Raw genomic sequence first — 18,843 nt, 5'->3', positions numbered from 1 at the left:
AGGGTTTGTTTTTATTCGGTTGCTTTTCTACTTCATGGGTCAGTGCAAAATAATTTTTTTTACTACCAGGTTTCACCAAATGTATACAATGAGTTTTGATTTTTAGTTTCAGAGGTCAGCTACAAGCCATCAAAAGTTCTACTTTTTTACAAACTGCCCCTCCCTTCTCATATATATCTCAAATATATTATACATATATTTATATATACTTCTTCAAAACATGTTTAGGTAAGGATATTAATGTCATCCTTGCATTATGAATCTTTAAAGACAATGAACAGAATCTCGTTTTGATGAAGTCATTTAACTGGAATTCTATCCAACTTAATTTTTCAATTTACACTATCATATATTATGGAGTTCCTACTATATGAGAGCATTGAGCTAGGTGTTTTACATATAATCTCATTTAAGAACATTGGGCTTTTGTTATATACAGTCTGAAGTTAAGGTAAACAGAGCATTTTATGATGAAGCAACCTAAGTCACATCACTGATGGCTTGTACATGAGCAACATCCTGCAGTCCAGCATCCCTAACAGATGTAGCTCAGGGCTTAGTTGATGAACACTATGTGACCTAACTTGAACAAGTCTCCAAAAAAGTCTTTTTATATATATTAAAGCATTTTCATATCTCAGACCTTCTAAAGTCCTGCCAGCAACATGATAAATAACACAGGTATGATAATTAAAATTATGTATCAACTTGGCTGGGCCACAGTGCCCAGATATTTGGTCGAACATTATTTTGGATGCTTCTGTGAAGGTATTTTTTTTTAATGAGATTATCATTTAAACTGTTAGACTGTGTAAAGCAGATCACCCTCCATAATGTGGGTGGGCCTCATCTAATCTAATGGAAATCCATCCTGGACCAAAAAAGAATTCTGCCAGTAGACTGCCTTTGGACTCAAACTGTAACTCTCACCTGGGTCTCCAGCCTGCCACCCCGCTATGCAGATTTTGGACTTAAACTCTATAATCATGTGAATCAATTCCTTAAAATCTCAATCTCTCTCTCTCTCTCTCCCCTTCACTTCCCTTCCCTTCCTCCCTATCTATACACACACACACACACACACACACACACACACTCACACACTCACACTAAGTCTAAGAAAATAGAGAACAGGAATTCAGATCTTTACTTTTGTCTCTCTAGTCACTCCTGAAAAGATACTAAAATTCTTAAGATAAACTAAAATTCAGTTTTCTTTTAAAATAGTTATATAACAAAACCAAGCAACCCCTAGAAAACAGTTTGGCATATCCTCAAAAAGTAAGCATAGGGTTACCACTTATTTTACTACTAGACATATACCCAAGGCAATGGAAACGATATTGTCCCCACAAAAACGTACAGAAAAATGTTCATAGCAGCATTACTCACAGTAGTCAAAAAGTAGAAAAATGAATGCTAGCAATTGAAGAACAGATGCATGGGATTCAGGGATAAAAAGAAGGAACAGATACATGCTACAACATAGACGAATCTTAAAAACATGCTAAGTAAAAGGCGGCAGCTGCAGAAGTCCACATACTGTATAGTTCCATATTATATAAAACGTCCATATTAGGCAAATCCATACAGACGAAAAATAAATTAGTGGCTGCCAGGACAAGAAAGAAGGGAGACAATAGAGAGTGAATGCTAATGGGTATGTGGTTTCCTATCAGGGTGATGCAAATGTCCCTGAATTAGACAGGGACGATGACTGCATGGTCTTGTGAATATACAAAAATCCACTGAGTCACACACTTTAAAACTGTGAATATTAAAATAAGTAAATGATATCTCAATTTAAGTATTAATTTTAAAAAAATCAACTTACCTGCCCTTTCTGTGGTGCCAAACAACGAACCACTTCATCCACCATTACTGGAACATGTAATTTAGTCCTAGGTTCAGAATCTCCATCTTGAGATCTGAGAGACCCCTGAGCTCCAGTCTGCTCTGTTTGATCCCGGGCTTCACATTCCTCACATCTTTTTGTGGTAGTGTATATCTTTTTTGGCCAGACACCTAAGTTAAATATGCCAGCTTCCAACCAGCATGGAAGAAATTCTGTACAGGTTCTGTAAAAGCATGGGTATCGAAGCATTCTGTAGGTCAACGAATCTGGAAAAAAAATTTTAAATATGATTGTTGTATTTTTTAAAAAAGAATGTTATAATACCTGGAGGAAAGTGAATATATAATATTTAACTAAAAAAATATATAAAACTTGTCCATCTCAAACAAGTGATGGTGACCAATCTCCTTATGCAAAGCAAGGAACCCAAAACAACTCAAGAAAATATCTAAATATATAATTTTAATGTGGCCTAATTAGCTCTAAGACCATCAATCTTTTAACTACCAGAAATGTGAAAATTGATTATTTAGTCATCATTTTACTGAAATATTGGGTTGGCCAAAAAGTCCTTATTTTTTTCCCATAAAATAAAAGACACATTTTTCATTTTTACCAATAAGTTTACTGATTTGGATATTTTGAGTATGTTGGATATCTCCCATGCAATATATTGTTGATTGTTCTCAACAAGACATGTTGATTAATGTCTTGAGTTGATTGCTGCCAATTTCAACTGGTCCACCTGACCATGGAGCATTGTCCAAAGAGAAATCTCCAGCATGAAACTTTGCAAATCACTTTTGACATATTAAATCAGTCACATCCCCTTCTCTTCATACACTGCACAAATCTTTTTCTGTGTGTTTCAGTTGCATTTTTACCTTTCTTTAAATAATAAAGCATAATATACCAAAAATGTTGCTTATTTTCTTCCATCTTCAATATTAAAATGGCTACACAAAAACTCATCAATTTTGGTTAAGTCTTTTTTTTTTCAAATGCACGCTGATATGACAGCTGTCACAATACAATCTAACAAAATTGTTTCGAATGAAGTTAAAGAAAACTAATCATTACTAGAACCATCTTATGAAAAAAAAAAACAATTTTTTTGACCAACCCAATATATGTACATATGTACTATTTTAATTTTAATTGAGTCTAAAGAATGGATTCAGTGCATCAGAACTGTTTATTTGAAAATGGTATCTGCATGACTGAAAGGTTATAAATATTATACTATTTTAGGTTTTGGTGGTCTTTCATTTCAAGTTCTTCTATTTGTTTTTCTCATAATACTAAATGTCAATCTTCAATCAATCTTCAATGATTAATGTTCAATTAATCTTCAATTAATCTTCAATCTTTCTCATAATACTAAATGTTAATCTTCAATTTCAGGGGCACTTCAAAAAGTGCCCCTGAAAAAAGACTATGCATGTATATCAAAAAAAAAAGGGTGATGATCAGTATCCCTGGAAGGTGAAAATTCTACAAACTTGTCATGAATATTCTCTGAAGAGATCATCTCTTCAGAGATGAATAGACCATGGCCTATTTCAGGAAGCACTTTTTCAATTTAATCTGTACTTTACTAACACTCAGCAGAGCACACTTTGACATTTCATACCCACCTTTGTTTTGTTTGTCCCTTGTCCCTCCAAAACAAGCAAATAAAAAATTGATACATCCTTCATTTTTTCATACCTGCTCCATTTTATTCTGTAATCTGTAACTCATTAAAATGCAGGAAGAATAGAAATATATCAGAAGATCTTGTGAAAACATTATGCTTTTTACCCAATTAGTTGCAATCAACATTTTTGATACAACATACTGCATTAAGTACCAAATTAACACTCCTCCTTCTTCCTCATGGATTATGAGTCATTTAAGAGTAAGACCCACTCCCTTACAGCCACAGTGTAAGAGGAGCACTAGGTGCTCAATAAATGTTTTCTGAAAAGAAAATAGATGGATAAATTCCAGATTCTACAGAATTAACATTTTTTAAAAGATTTTATTTATTTATCTTTAGAGGGGAAGAGGAGGAGAGAGGGAGAGAAACATCAATGTATGGTTGCCTCTCTTGTGTCCCCGCTGGGAACTGGCCTGCAACCCAGGCATGTGCCCTGACTGGGAATTGAACCATGGTTGTTTGGTTCACAGGCCCACGTTCAATCCACTGAGCTACACCAGCCAGGGCCAGAATTAACATTTTTTATCAAAGCTTGCTTTAGTAAATTCCACCTGACTGACCCTATGAAAAGCCACTTTCTCAAAATACCTTAAGAAACATAAATCCTGCTTAAATATGCCTCCCCTCATTTTTGCAATTGAAAATGAAGAATAATGGTGAAGAGTTAATCACCTGTAAGGACTAGAGAAGAAACACAAACATATCTATCTCTATATATTTAATATTATACGTATATAGTATCAAGTTGTTACCTTGAGGATAACATGCCAACTTTACCGAACATATAATACACAGAGTTATATGGCTACTGTGACTCAGGAAATGTATGACAAAAAAAAAAGCAGATTGGAAGTGAGTGTTTAGGTAAAGTTCAATTGTTCAGTAGTGACAAATTAGCCGAATGAATAATCATGCTTTGTTTTCCAAAAGGCACATACAAAGGAAACTCAACTACCCTTCAACTTAGTATTTCTAACATTTTTCAAAATAAAAGCTAAAATTTATTGAGCGTACCACTTACAATTCTTTTATTTTTGGCTTATCCTCACCGGAGGAAATTTTTCCCCTTGCTTTTAGAGAGAGAGGAAAGGAGTGAGAGATACAACTGCGTGAGAGAGAAACATTGACCTGTTGCCTTCCTTATGCTTCGGGACCAGGGGTCATATGCACCAGGACTGGGGATCAAACCCGCAACCTAGCCATGTGCCCTGAGGAGGAATCAAACCCTCAACCTTCCGGTTATGGGACAATGTTCCAACCAAGGCACACCAACCAGGGCAGTATCACATGTACAAACTCATTCAATCCTCACAACTCTTAGAGGTAGGAACTGTTAGGTCCATTTTAAAGATGAGGAAAACAAACATTGTGCCAAAAAACCACATAGCTTGAATGCTAGAACTGTAACTCCAGCATTCTAACCCCAGAGCCTGCAATGTTATCATCTACGCTATAAACATAGAGTCCACGGGCTCTATTTAATACATTTCTGTGATTGAATGGCACTTTAATTACATTGATTGTATTTTGTACTATCTCACAAATTATTCTTTTTTTTTTTAGGAACCAATAGCCCATTGTTTGGTTCATTGGTCCTACCCCACTTGGAAAAATTAAAATACAGTGTACTGTGGGGTACCCAAGAGAGGACATACAATGTACAGTTCGAAACAGTGCAATATGCAGTAGTTAAACAATCTAAATTGTCTAGATTTTGATAGGTTTTTAAAGAACAAGCCATAAAATCAATTCCAGTACAGGAATCAGATCCACATGGGGACATAGCAAGTAGAATAGGAAAAAAAAACAAAAATCAAAAAACCCCACGCCGCCTTCTCCAGCATTTAATTCATTCCTTTTGTAATCAATTTCTGTGTATTTACTCGACTATGTTCAAGTAACAAAGCCTGGAGATCTTATTATGCACTAATTGACTATTAACACGGATTAACGTGGAGTAAGAACCACAATAATTTTCCTCTTTGCATGTTTCCTTGAATCCCTTGCAAGCAGGCAAGCTCCAAAAGGAGTCCCTTCCCTGTCCTTGGCATCCCAGTCTCCCACCAGATAACCCAAAACCAGGGTCATTTAGGGTGACCTTACAACCTAATGGATGTTAGGTCAATTTATGTTCCCTCTGGTCACAGGAAGGAGGCAGGGAGTCAGGAAACCTAATCTTTAGAGTCAACTCTTCGGTTTCTTAAATAAGTCATCTAACTTTTCTCTGCCAGCAAAGTTCAGTTTAAACTGTTGAGACCACGGAATCGGGCGGGTCACTCTTTTAATCGAGGAAAGACAAAGGGGAGTCACACCTTTGAAAACTTTCTCAATGGTTCTTCCCATTACCATCGTTGCAATCAGTTTTCCCTGCAGACAAAACTTAGAAAAATCAATTCCTAAGGCCAAAAACCTGACCTGGAGGCAGGCACCGCGACGCAGATAACGTGAAAGTTCTAAAGGAAAGGGAAAAATACACCCTTTGACCTAAGAAGTATACTCTGACGAGTTAAAACTGTTTAGAAACTTCTGAACTCTGGATGCAAAGGTGTGGAGGAGTGGGAAACAGAACAGGCGGGAGCAGGGGCGTGTTTCCTTAGCTCTGAGAGCATTCGGCGACCTCTGAAAGTTCCCCCTTAAGGCGTGGGGTGAGCTCCAAGAGAGTTCTCGGGACTCAGCCACCGTCTCCTCACCTGGGGCACGAAGATTGCTCAGTTGGCCTCTAACTCGGGCCAACTACGACCACAACGGCGCCAGACAGCTGAATTTGCCGTACGCATTGATCCCAGCCTCGGGGGAAACTTGAAAGGACGGACAGACTGGGTCTACGTCCGGCCCAGCAACCGAGGAACCTCTGCCTTTCGTTCCGCTGCTTCCAGCCCCCAGATGCAAAAGGGTCTGACAGGCGCTGGGGTTTCCAAATGCTCTTCCTTCCCGGGGAAAGGAAGAGGGAGGGTAGAGTAAATAAGACGCTACCATTGCTAAGTTTAAGTTTTGTTTTTTTAAATGTCCGATACAACTTTAAATCTAACTTTACATTTTATCCTGATCTCCACTCTAGCCAGTTTTCTATGAACCTATGTTAAATTTGTATTCTAAATAACACAGAAGTTAGTTATACACCAATTTTCTTTAAAAGGTGGGAGTTTTTGTCCCCTTAACATTCTGCGTCTAAAGTTTTAGTTCTTTTTCCTTCATTTCCATACAAAATACGCCCGTTTGTTATCCGTTCTGTTATATTCTCTAAGGTTTCACCAAACTAAAGAGAGCTGGCACAGAAATGATATTGATTATACCATTAAAATTTCTCTGCTTTAACTAAATATACATTCCTTGAAAGTATGGAACTCATCTGGACACTGCTTAAGGCAAACGTAAGGCACAATTTAAAGTTCATGTAAAATAAGTACTTAGATTAGGTGTTATACTGTTATACTGGTAAGACTTACACAATGTCAGTGTTAAAAACAATGAATTTAAGATTTCTTTCTGAGTCACCAATGATGAATGCAATTTTACAAGAAATTGGTAAAACACCTCTTTTTTTTTCAAACTGGATTAGAGTAGCATCTTAATATACCTTGATCTGGGATGTATTTCAGAAACAAATTACTCAATTCTGAATTAGCTAGTTTGTACATTTTAAGAAAAATATTTTCCTTTAGGGATTTTTTGAAAACTTCAGTTTCACTTCAGTAAAATAAGCAGTCATGGGCTGTTTTAAGAATTAAATGACATAACATATGTAAAGTTAATAAAATGACTGGGACATACAAAGGTAAAGTATTATAGAGTGAGTGCATAGCTGAAATAAAATAAAGGCGTCTGTTTTATTAAACCCAGCATCACACAAGAAACTTTTACATTTGCTAAAATACATGTAATACAGCCACTAATTAATAGCTTTATTGATGCTCTATCCTATGTTTGAAAACAATCATACATCATGTATCATACTCAGTACACAGTGCTTCTGATTTTCTTCCACAGGAAATAAATGTCCAACTTACAGGGGCTTTCCAGACATTATTTCACTTATATTACTCTGCACTGGTGTTGTGCTACCTTATACATATATGGTGATATTGAATCACCAGAATATAAGCTCCAAGAGGGCAGGGATATTGACATAATTGTGTGCTATTATGTCCCTAAAATCTGCAGTTAATAATTATTAAATAAATGGATGCGATCATGGTAATACAGGGTGGAGCAAAAGGAGATTTATGGTTGTTCATATGAAAATAAAGTAACTAATAAAAATGTAAGAATAAACTGTTTCACGTACTCACAACTGTAAGCCTACTTTTACCCCATTCTGTATATGGAACAATGAAGTTTAGATCATACCATTAAAATTTTCGTAACAAAGTTATCATAGCAAACATAGTTTCCTTTTTTCCAGGTATTTTTTAAATATCTAAAACCTAGTATTTAAAAAAAAACTTCACTACATCCAATAATAAACTAGACTAGTAAGTTTAAATAAATTTATTTTGTAATGCCATACTTGGAAACGTAAAAAGCGGCCAAACACCAGTTTTATAGTCAGTACCAAATGAAGTAGGCCTGGGAGTCCTGAGAGATGAAGCCTAGGGCCTCAAACCAAAAGCCCTGGGTTTCAATTAACTGAGGTTGATTGATCCGGTTCGGTCCAAGTGAAAGTGGCAGGAAGGAACCGGCCCCCTACACCTTCCAGACCTTGGGACCTGTGCCTCTGGAAGCCTTCCTAGTCAATAGAGAAAAGGAGAAAATAAACACCCAGAACCCCTTAATCCACACATTACAGGCTCCGCCTCTCCCACTAGCAGAAGGCCCACACCAACCCCTGCCCACACCGGTCTCACTCACACCCAGCACCCTGGGACAAGCCCTGAGCCCGCACGTCTGAAGGCTGCTGATAATCCCAGGTGGCTGACTCCCACCTGCACTACGAGCCTAGCCCCGCCCACCGTGGCCACCGCCTCCGGAAACGGCCTCGCCTGTTGCCAAGGAGACGCGGAGCTGGGCGCCTTCTGCTGAGCCGCGCGGCCCGGACTCCAGGAACCAAACTGCAGCGCGCCGCAGCAACGTCCGGCGTGATGGCGTAACGAGGACGGCAGCCAATGAAACGAGGCGCTGAGGAAACTGGCTTAGGTTTGAATCTTTTGGTTGAGTTTGAGTCGCCGGGAGCCTGGCAACTTAGTGAGGAGTCACGGTACCCTACCGTGGGCCTGAAGTGAGGGAAAGGTATTCTTGGAGAAAAGTCAGGTCTCTGGACGCCCATTTTGATGACCTGATTAGCTGGAAGCCGAGGGGTCCTGCCGTCTCGAGCGTAAAAGACCAGGTGGGCTTGTTACCAAACGTGGAAGCGTTGAAGGGGCGAGGGGGAGGGGGCTTGGAGGGCGATGCGGGTGGTTAGGGTCCTTGGGGAGAAAGCTAAAGGAAGAAAGAACTCGAGAACCCACTAAAAGCATGGCTCTGTCTGATCCGAAGTCCACAAGCGCTCAGCAGGAAGGCAGTGATCTCCTGCGTTAAATTCCGAGGAAGTCGAAGTTTTAAAGGGCATCCTGATGGCTCCTTTCCCAGTCTTCAGCAGAGCATGTTATATCCAGCGCTTTACAATGTAAACTTAGTTCCGGATCCCATATTCAGAGTGTTTTGTTTCAGACACAGATGTAAGTGTAACTGGGCTTAACTGTCAAATGAGGAACCTTGGTTCATTAACTTACGAATTTTTTTTCCGGCGTGGTTCTGTTGTTAGTCTGGCAAGAGTCAGTCCGGACCCTGCCGGGAGTCCCGAGCATCATTTTAAGACCTGCCAGCACTGTCTAACGAGGAGATGAGATATGCTTGGCAAGGGACCTGAAGCACTGAGAATCAGTCCTCCTAGGGTTGTTTTTTTTTTTTTTTTCTTATTTTCTACCAAGACTTTAGGCACTCAGTTACAGACAGGTCAAGACTGACTGCTGTTTATGAGAAGAGTTTTGATCAGAACTGAAAAATTTTGTTGTGTAATATGTAGTTCAGGTTAACTTAATAATCAGATAGAATATGTTAAACATTCTACAGGTTTTAGTTGATAGTGTTATTCCGCCACATTCAGCCACCACGTTGAATTTTGGAAAATATGTATTGAGCTTCGGTTCTGGAGAATATAAGGTTCAAAGATTAGATGGGGCCTGTTACTAAGTTTCTGTTATTTTTTTAAGAACCATTTCAGTACAAAGATTACCTGCCTTTAATTCTAATAATTAATCTCTCTTCTGTTACCGAGCAAGTGTTGAGAAGTACATAAAATTTTTATTTTAAAAGTGCCTGTTGTCTCACTATATATATATTCTGAATCAGTTAAGGTGCACATAAAATGACTTTTATGCTGTCGACTTTATAAAAAACAAGAAGGGGAAAATAGCCCAGATCAGTGTTGCACTTCTCTGCATTTGAAATTTTTGTTCCCTGATGGTTGGAAGTTAGTAGAAGCAGTGGCTCCAACACTAAAGTTATTTCCAAAAAAAAGGTTTAAGTTGCCTAGAGACAGTAAATGACAGTGTGGATAGTTTCTGGTCCTAAAACCTGTTTGTTGAATCTGAATCTAATTCAGGTTTGAGTTTGTTTTTAAGAAGTAATTTATAGAACTCTATTACTCCACATTTAAGATGATTTGTGCAACATTTCTTTTTCATTGTTTGAATGCATTCTGTTCTGATTCTCATAGAGCATAGTTGTTAAGAACATGGTCATTGGATTTTGATCCAAGCCCGTGTTCTGGCTTGTCACTTACTGGCTATGTCATCTTGGCAAAATTACTTATTCTAAAGTGAGGTCTCTATGTTTTGTAAAATGGAGACAGTGGTAGAATCTACCTTGTATGATTGTTGTAAGGATTGAAGGAGATCATGAATGTCAAATGTTTACCATAATGCCTGGCACATAGAATGTCTTCAAATGATAATCATTATTGTTTCTGATTACTGATTGTTACTGTATAGCTCTAAATCCAAGGGTTCTCAATTAATAGTTGGTGAGAATAGAAACTGATATCCAGCAAGCTCAGAGAAATCATAAGCTTTGTTTTGTTTCAACATTTATTCAAGAGCTCCTTTACTAGGCCCTGAGGTTTCTATCAGAAGTGGGCAAATACATATTCTTAACTCCTGTAAGAAAATTTCAGAGGATCATGTATTTATATCAGAGGGCAATTAATTGCTTGAGTCTTAGATTTAGTCTGAGTTCAAATCCCAGGTCTTGTGCTTCCAATAGTGTGACGTTAGCCAGTTAACTTAGTCTCTCTGTACTAATTTCTTCCTCTATAAAATAGGAATGATAATAATATACCTATGTCATAGGAATATTGTGGGGATTAAGTGAGAAGCATATAATTGCTTGGCACGTCTGTTGGTAGAGTAAAAACTCAATAGAAAATATTTCTTAACTACAACTTACTGTTATTAAATGATAGTTGTGTTTAAGGTAAATTTAATAGTTTCTTGTTTTGTTTTTGGAATTAAAAATACCTAGACTTTAAAATTAAAACAGTTCAAAAGGATATGAAGTAGAAAGTAAGCCTGCCTGTCACCCAGTCCTTCATATTTCCTCACCACAGCCCAACTGCACTGTCAGTTTCTACGTTCTCTCCCTAAGAGAGCCTGTGCATATACAACGGGTATGTTATCTTCAGAAAATACAAATGGTTGCTTGCCGAGGCCACTATTAGGCACTTTTTTTTTTACATATATCTTGAAAATCTGCATTACTTTATGTATTCATTTACTCAACCAGTATGTATGGGATTCTAAATATTTGACAAACCCTGTTCTGGTGTCTGGGGTACAAGTGAAGACCATACTCTCACAGTGCTGGCATTCTAGAGGGGAAATAAGCAATAAATATTAACCAAATAACACATATATTTTCTACTTAGCCTATATGCTAACAAGAAAATTAAGCGGGTAAGGGATTGGAGAGACAAGGGCAGAGTGATACTGCTTTCAGTAAGAACTGATAGGGAAAGCTTCTGTAAAGTGACATTCAAAGGGAGATCTGAATGATGTACTGAGGGGTTGAGATTTACAAATATCTGTAGCTAGAGGTTTCCAGGCAAAGAGAAAAGAAAGTGTAAAAGGCTTTGAGGCCAGAACAAAACTTTAGTTTTTTAAGGAACACTAAGAAGGACAGTGTGACTGAAGCAGAATAATCGAGGAGGAAATCATTTGAAGAAATGGTCTGAGAAGCAGGCAGGATCCAGGTGTAGAACATACAGGACATGCTAAAGAGTTTGCATTTTATTCTTATGTTGGGAACTCATCAAAGGGCTTAGAGCAGGAGGAATGATGTAAGATGTATAATTTAATCTAATTGCCTTTGAAGAAGATATCAGTACATATAACCAATGAATTAAAGAAAATGTATTATTGTATTTGTATATAATTGGGGTTGATCTTTAGCTTAATTGGCTAATATTTTATCTAGGGTGAACACTAACTAGATAAAGTTAAGGATTTGCTTGTTTAACTCAGTTTATGTTGCCTTGCAATTATTGAAGAAAATTGGGTTTTAACATCTCTTCATTAAACATAGTAGAGCAAATGAGCTATTCAATATAAATGAAACTTCCAGAAAATTTAATGTTACTCTTGTTAAGTGATAATTTAGGCACCCTCAGTGATTAGCATAAAACATCATCTCATTTTCCTGAGTTCGTATAAAAAGAAATGGGGCACATTTTTAAAAACTTTTTAATGCCTCAGGGTCCTCATTTTAATTCCTGTTATTGTCAGTCATTGTACTCTACTCTAATATGTTGGTTCTGTTAGAGAAATACATTGTATGTTTGTACTCTAAATGTGTAAATTGCTTTCTTAGATTGTGTCTACTTTTATAATCAGGTTATCTATTCATTAATCAGATGTTTCAGAGCTTACTATCCACCAGGTTCACTATAAGAAGTTAGGGATATAAAGGTAAAAAAATGCACCTTCATTAAATGTTATTTCTTGTCACTTTCTTATATACCCTTTCTAATCACATGCAATAATTGTAAAATTTTAGAGCTAGAAAAGAACCTTAGATACATATGGTCCAACCTTACCATTTTATTGATTGGCAGCTAAAGTCCCTTCACTAGCTCCTTCATTACTCTTTTATACTTCACTCTCTGTAGATTAGACAAATACCTTTATGTTAGAAGTGTTACCCTTGATGTTTCAGTCCCAACAACAAAATCCCACCAGCTTGCTCTTTTGATTCTATTCAATAAATACTACTTAGCAGCAGATATGACAAAATTGAACTGTCATCTGAAAAGTATTTTTGAATTAACACATTATTGCACAGATAACAATATGTAGACTTTTTTTGCCACTTCTTAGTAAACATGGTTAAGGAATATGCTTTCTATGTGCCTTATTTAGGATCAGCGAGATGTCTGTCTCATTACTTAACCATGTTAGAAAAGGAAGCAAGCATCACGTGTTGATATAAACAACTTCATCAATCTGGGAAGACATTAATGTATTTGAATATAGAAAAATGTTTACATTTTGTTGTTTCTGTTGACCTTAGGTATTTTTGTTGAGAAAATTACATTCATTTCTTTGTTTTTGAAAAAAGTAGGGAAAATGTGATACTTTAAAAATTAAGGTTGATATCTTTCATATGCTCTGTAACAGGTTGTAAATCAAAGTTGTATTTGACATTATACTTCTGAAACTATCCTTTTAGTAATTGTCAAAATTTCTCCTTAAAATGTTACTTGAGTAAGATCTAGTGCCTTCTAAAATACCTTCAATAATTCCTAATTAACTTCTAAGTCAAATCTGAAATATAATCTTACACTCAAGATCTTCTAAATCGGACCCGACCCTTACCCAGTTTTATCTTTGAATGCAACCCTCTTCCTTTCTCTTTTGCTGTATCTGGACTGAGCAAAGCTAAACCGGGCATTTCTTTAGGTGCTTTAGAAAAAGGTATAATCTCCTAAAACTAAACTAGAAGAAACAAGGTTTAAGTAGATTGACCTTGTAGCCAGTTAATGTCTACTGCACAAGATGTGTTCTACCTCAGGCTCTTGGACTTGCTGCCTGATACATTTTAGCCGTAGCTAGCCACTTACTTGCTTGCTGCTATACTTCAGTCTCTATAAAGTCATCCCACTAGATAAGTTTTTATCAGCTGCTCTATCTAAAATAGGAACCCACGTATATACTACTGACCCTCTCATTCATAGGGCCCAGAGTAATACCTAGTACATATAGAAGGCACTCAATAAATGTTTACTGAAATGCATAATTAGTCCTTCCTGAAAACTTTTTTAACTGGTTAATAATTCTCTTTCCTTCAGCTCTCAACTTACCACTTTCTCTAAGAACCTTTCTATCTTAATCCCCTGTTATCTTGTATAGCACTGTTCACCTTTACCATATAACTTCTGTCACAATTATACCTTAACATTTTTGTGTCACTATTTTGTTCCCTCACTGCACTACATATTATAATAATGTTACTAGCAAACATTTGTAGTGTGTACTCTATGTTAGGTATTGTTGTAAGTGCTTATTCTTCACAACTATTCTTGTTGTAAGTGCTTAATCCTCACAACTGTTCTATGAAGTAAGTACCATTATTAGTCCTACTTTACACATGAGGAAACTGAGCCACAGTGAGGTTAAGTAACTTGCCCGCTGTTACAGCCAGTAGGAGCTGGGATTTTAACCTAGGCTGTCTGGCTCAAACATTTAATAATTAGCTTTGTGAATTGATATATTGATTGATTAGCAAGATATACCTTCCAACATTGAGGTTCTGAGATCTATTTAGAATTAATTACCTAATAATGCTTTATGTGTTATGTTTAATTAACTATTTCATTTGTGTACCTTTTATCTGTCAGTTTTTAAAAAGTATATCAGTTAAAGAATTTTTGAACACTTCTGAAAGATTTCAAAATGTGTATGGAAGGTAGTTTTTGATAGCACAAGAAATGTGAGATTCTGTAGCTTTTAATAGACAGGGGTCAGAAATACTGAACATCCTACAGTTCTGAACAGTTCGGAACAGTTCTGAACAAGGAAGAATTGTCCTACCCAAAGAGCCAGTCTTATGCCTATTGGGAAGCACTAAAAAGATGGGCCAGGGTCTTTGGGAACAAGAGGCATGAGTCGGGGCACATAGTGAAGAGAATTGACATTTACTGAATGCCATGAATACACTTCATACCTGTTAGGTCCTTTAGCCTTTACAACAGTACTGTGACGTACTATCTCTTTTATACAAATGAGAAACCTGAGACACAGTGAGGTTAAGTAACTTGACCAAGGTCATAGAAGTGAGCTATAGGTGCTTTGTGGGGATTGGCTAGACAGATGCTCGAGGATGAAGAAAGCGCAGAATAGTAATTCACTTGGGACCTGACTGTTAGAATCCAAATGACCATCTTTCCTCTTCAGCATTCTATTTTTGGGGAAGGACAGAGTCCTAAAAAGGGAGTGCTGTGTCCACTGTCTTCTGCTTTTAGATTGCTTTTGGCCTTACTTGAATTCATTCCAAAAGTATATGGTTTTGTGACATATTTTAGCTTTATCATTGCTGTTATTTTTCCAGTTTTAAATAGCAAATGAAATTTCTTTTTTTTAACCTTTTTTCCTTTCCATGCACACCATTTCTTTGCTCACTTTTCCTGTAGTATCTTTAGTCACTCTCTGAATGTTCTCTCGTTCATGCTTTTGTCCCACCATTCCCCCAAATTGCTCTTCATATTAACTTCTGTTTTGCTAAATCCCATGGTTACCTCTTATTAAGTATTGAACATATTAGCACTAGCAGTATTTAACACAATTGATTATTCCTTCCTCTTTAATTTAAAAGTTTCCCAAAAATCTCAGTGCCATTTTAAGCTTTAAAAACTTTAAAAAACTTTAAATGGCATTAGACTCTGAGGACAGTCTTTACCTCCTTAACTTGGCTTCCAGCTGCTTCAACATTGCCACCTGGATGCCTATTAAAATTTTCAAATTTAAGGTATCCAGAACTGAACTCCTGGTCTTCCTTTCCTCCCACCCTACCCAACCCCTGCCCCCCCCCAAAAAAAAAAAAACTGTTCTAACCTCTGATATATCTCAGTTAATGTCTAACCTTCAGGCCAAGAACTTTGGAGTTACTTTTGAATCCTGTCATCCTCTCATACCCCTCCTCTATCTATCAGGAAATTCTATCGTCTCGACCTTTAGAATACATCCAAAATCTGAACACCACCCTGTTGTGAGTTGACAACATCATTTCTTGTCAATGACCTAACTAGCCTCTGTTACCTGTAGCATGTTGTCTACATGGTAGTGAGAGTGATCAGATTGTCACAGTGCAAAAAAATTCAATGGCATGTACAAAATCCTGCTAAATCTCTTTACCTGAAATATTAGTCAGAACCCAGACTTCCATGTACAATCACAGGTAGGCTACCCAGAAATTCTAGCTTTGATTTTTTTTTTTTAAACAAGGGTTTCAGCACTATTTTAGTTTGGGTCATGGGAATGAATGGGAATTCAAGGTAATGAAGGAAGAGCCTTGGCTTGTGAACAATTTTTAGTAATGGTGATCTTAGCTGGAAGCTTCTAAGCAGTGGAAATTGGTAAACAGGCTCATCTCTACCTGTATCTCACAGATTCATTATGTTAAAAATAACTTCAAGGGTACATCAATTAACTAGCTCAGGTATGAAGGTGATGGAGTGTGTATATACCCATGGTTTATTCAGAGACACTAGTCCCTCAGTATAGATCCCAGTCACTGCTCTGTAATGATGCAAGTTTAGAGTACATCAGTAATTGCAGGTTTTAAAAATATGGTCTGAGTATATGACTGCCTCACAACAGGCAACAAAAAGAATAAAGATAAACTAACAGATCAATAATGTGGGAGCGTCCACAATCCAGAAAATAATGTGAAATCTAGAGTTAAGACCAAGAAAAACATTTTAAAAACCCTTTTCAGTGTTCATTAGTTTATTCATCAAATATTTATAGTATGTCTAACATATGACAGGCAGTTTTAGGCTCTTGGAACACATAACAAGCAAAACGGATATAACAAATACACACTTTTGAAGAACTTACAGTTTAACTGAAAGGGAGAAAAATAAGTAAAATTTTTATATGTATATAAAATTAGCAGATTTGGAAAAATAGAGCAGTATAAGGGTGATTAGGAACTGGGTTGGTAATTTTAATGAGGGCGACAATAGAGTAAGGACTCGAAAAGAAGTGATGGAATTAGTTAAGTACTTGGCAGTAGAGAGAACAGCGAATGGAAAGACTACTGGAGTTTTTCTAATTCCATTTATTGGGGTAACATTAGTAATAAGATTATATAGGTTTCAGGTACACAATTCTGTGATATTATTGTGTGCTCTCCAAAATCAAATCTTCCATCACTTTATATTTGACCCCCTTTGCCCTATATTTTCCCTTCCCTTTGGTAACCGCCATACTGTTGTCTGTGTCTATGAGTTTTTGTTTGTTTCTTTTTGTGTGTTCATTTGTTGCTTTCAGTTTTACATCCCACAAATGAGTGAAGTCATATGGTCCTTGACTTTTTCTGTCTGGTGTACTTTGCATATATAACTTTTGAATCTCCCGAAACTTTACTAATAGTCTACTGTTGGCTGGAAGCCTTAGCAATAACATAAACAGTCGATTAACGTATATTTTGTGTGTATCATATACTATATTCTTACAATAAAGTAAGATGAAGAAAAAATGTTAAGAAAACCATAAGGAAGAGAAAAATCCCTTTACAATATTGAAAAACCTGCCTATAAGTGGGCCCACACAGTACAAACCCACGTTGTTCAACAGTCAACTGTGTATATATTTCCAGTAGCATTTACTGGGTGAGTGGAACAAAATTAACACCTTTTAAAAATGAATACTACATGCCAGTCATTTTGTATACACGTAGAACTAATATTAACACTTTATTTTCCTTTTTAATTTTAGAGAAGTATTTAGGCATCTGTATGAACAAAGGAGTCGAGATAATCAACAATGTCTGTCACTGAAGAGGACCTGTGTCACCACATGAAAGTAGTTGTCCGCGTGCGTCCCGAAAACACAAAGGAAAAGGCAGCTGGGTTCCGCAGAGTCGCCCATGTTGTGGATAAGCATATTCTAGTTTTCGATCCCAAACAACAAGAAATCAGTTTTTTCCATGGAAAGAAAACTGCAAATCGGGATATTACAAAGAGACCAAATAAGGATCTTAAATTTGTATTTGATGCTGTTTTTGATGAAACTTCAACTCAATTAGAAGTTTTTGAACATACTACTAAGCCAATTCTTCGGAGTTTTTTAAATGGATATAATTGCACAGGTAATTATTTCAGTTGGGATTTAATTTTTTTGTCTGATTTTAGTTTTATATTAGAAAGGACATGTACTTGGCCCTTTCTTCTAAATATAATCAGTTTCAAGGTGCACGTTTGCTAAAAATTCTTAAGTTCTGTAGACTTTCACTGTAAATGTAAACTTTATTTGAAATTTAGTCATCGTATATAATATATCATTTGTGAAACTTTGACTTTCATGGTCTTGCTATGGTCCCTATAGACAGTCTTTTCAATTTCTTTTTCTTAAACCATGTGCTTCTGGTAATTGATGCCAGATTTCCCACAAGTTGTATTTATAAGTAGTTCCACTGTTTACCGGTACACCCATCTACCCCTGTGGAATAATCATACATTTTTGAACCCTTATCATTTTCTTTATAACACCATTTTTTACAACATCTTTTTTTTTTAATTGGAGCACTTAATAATTTATTTTTATTGTATTTTTTCCGTTACTTTTTATCCCCCTTACACCCTCTCCCACCTCCATTCGCCCCCCACCCGCCCCCCGCTGTCACCACACTGTTGTCCTTGTTCACAGGTCTTTTTTCTTTTTGGTTGGATCTTTCCACCTCAGCCCTCACCCCGAGACCTGTCAGCCTGCTCTCTCTCTATGAGTCTGTCTCTGTTTTGCTTGTTAGTTCAGTTTGTTCCTTAGATTCTACATATGAGTGAAATCATTTTATAGTATCTTGAAATAGAAATGTTAAAAGCCCATGTTAATTGGGAATCAAGTGCTCTTTTAGAATATCATCAGCCCAAAAAGCATGTCGAGTGCTCTAAATAGACCTGTAATAATTTGCCTTTCAAAACGGCCATGTTGATTTCCTAGAAAGAGACATATCCATAAGGCCAGTTATTTCAGTGCTTACAAGGCACTTAACACAATTAATACTCATGTTACTTTTGGAATTATCACAGTTTATGACA

The 18,843-nt window shown here is 36.7% G+C and overlaps 2 protein-coding genes across 4 annotated transcripts in view; one reads left to right on the top strand and one right to left on the bottom strand.

Annotated features, from left to right (window-relative positions):
* The window catches only part of METTL15 (methyltransferase like 15), a 174,766-nt gene extending 166,277 nt beyond the window's left edge, over window positions 1-8,489 (bottom strand). The window contains exons 1-4 of one of the 3 annotated variants that reach the window (XM_053673056.1): window positions 8,406-8,489; window positions 6,248-6,484; window positions 3,493-3,587; window positions 1,835-2,121 (exon numbers count right to left, since the gene is read on the bottom strand). In XM_053673056.1, coding sequence (XP_053529031.1) covers window positions 1,835-2,104 — 270 coding nt within the window. In that variant the 5' untranslated portion in view covers window positions 2,105-2,121; window positions 3,493-3,587; window positions 6,248-6,484; window positions 8,406-8,489. Of the gene's footprint in view, window positions 1-1,834; window positions 2,122-3,492; window positions 3,588-6,247; window positions 6,485-8,405 lie in introns of those variants that run through there. The other 2 variants (XM_037146038.2, XM_053673058.1) reach the window with 2 other exon arrangements.
* Window positions 8,490-8,705: 216 nt separating this feature from the next.
* The window catches only part of KIF18A (kinesin family member 18A), a 71,527-nt gene continuing 61,389 nt past the window's right edge, over window positions 8,706-18,843 (top strand). Inside the window, exons 1-2 of the mRNA XM_037146041.2 lie at window positions 8,706-8,880; window positions 17,525-17,897. Of these exons, the coding sequence (XP_037001936.2) occupies window positions 17,573-17,897 (325 nt within the window). The 5' untranslated portion in view covers window positions 8,706-8,880; window positions 17,525-17,572. The remainder of the gene's footprint in view (window positions 8,881-17,524; window positions 17,898-18,843) is intronic.

Source organism: Artibeus jamaicensis, unplaced genomic scaffold, assembly GCF_021234435.1.
Source record: "Artibeus jamaicensis isolate MK-2021 breed Jamaican fruit bat unplaced genomic scaffold, CSHL_Jam_final contig_797, whole genome shotgun sequence".
NCBI classification, from domain to species: domain Eukaryota; kingdom Metazoa; phylum Chordata; class Mammalia; order Chiroptera; family Phyllostomidae; genus Artibeus; species Artibeus jamaicensis.
The sequence above is the reverse complement of the archived record's forward strand: the minus strand, read 5'-3'. Positions and strand labels throughout refer to the sequence as shown.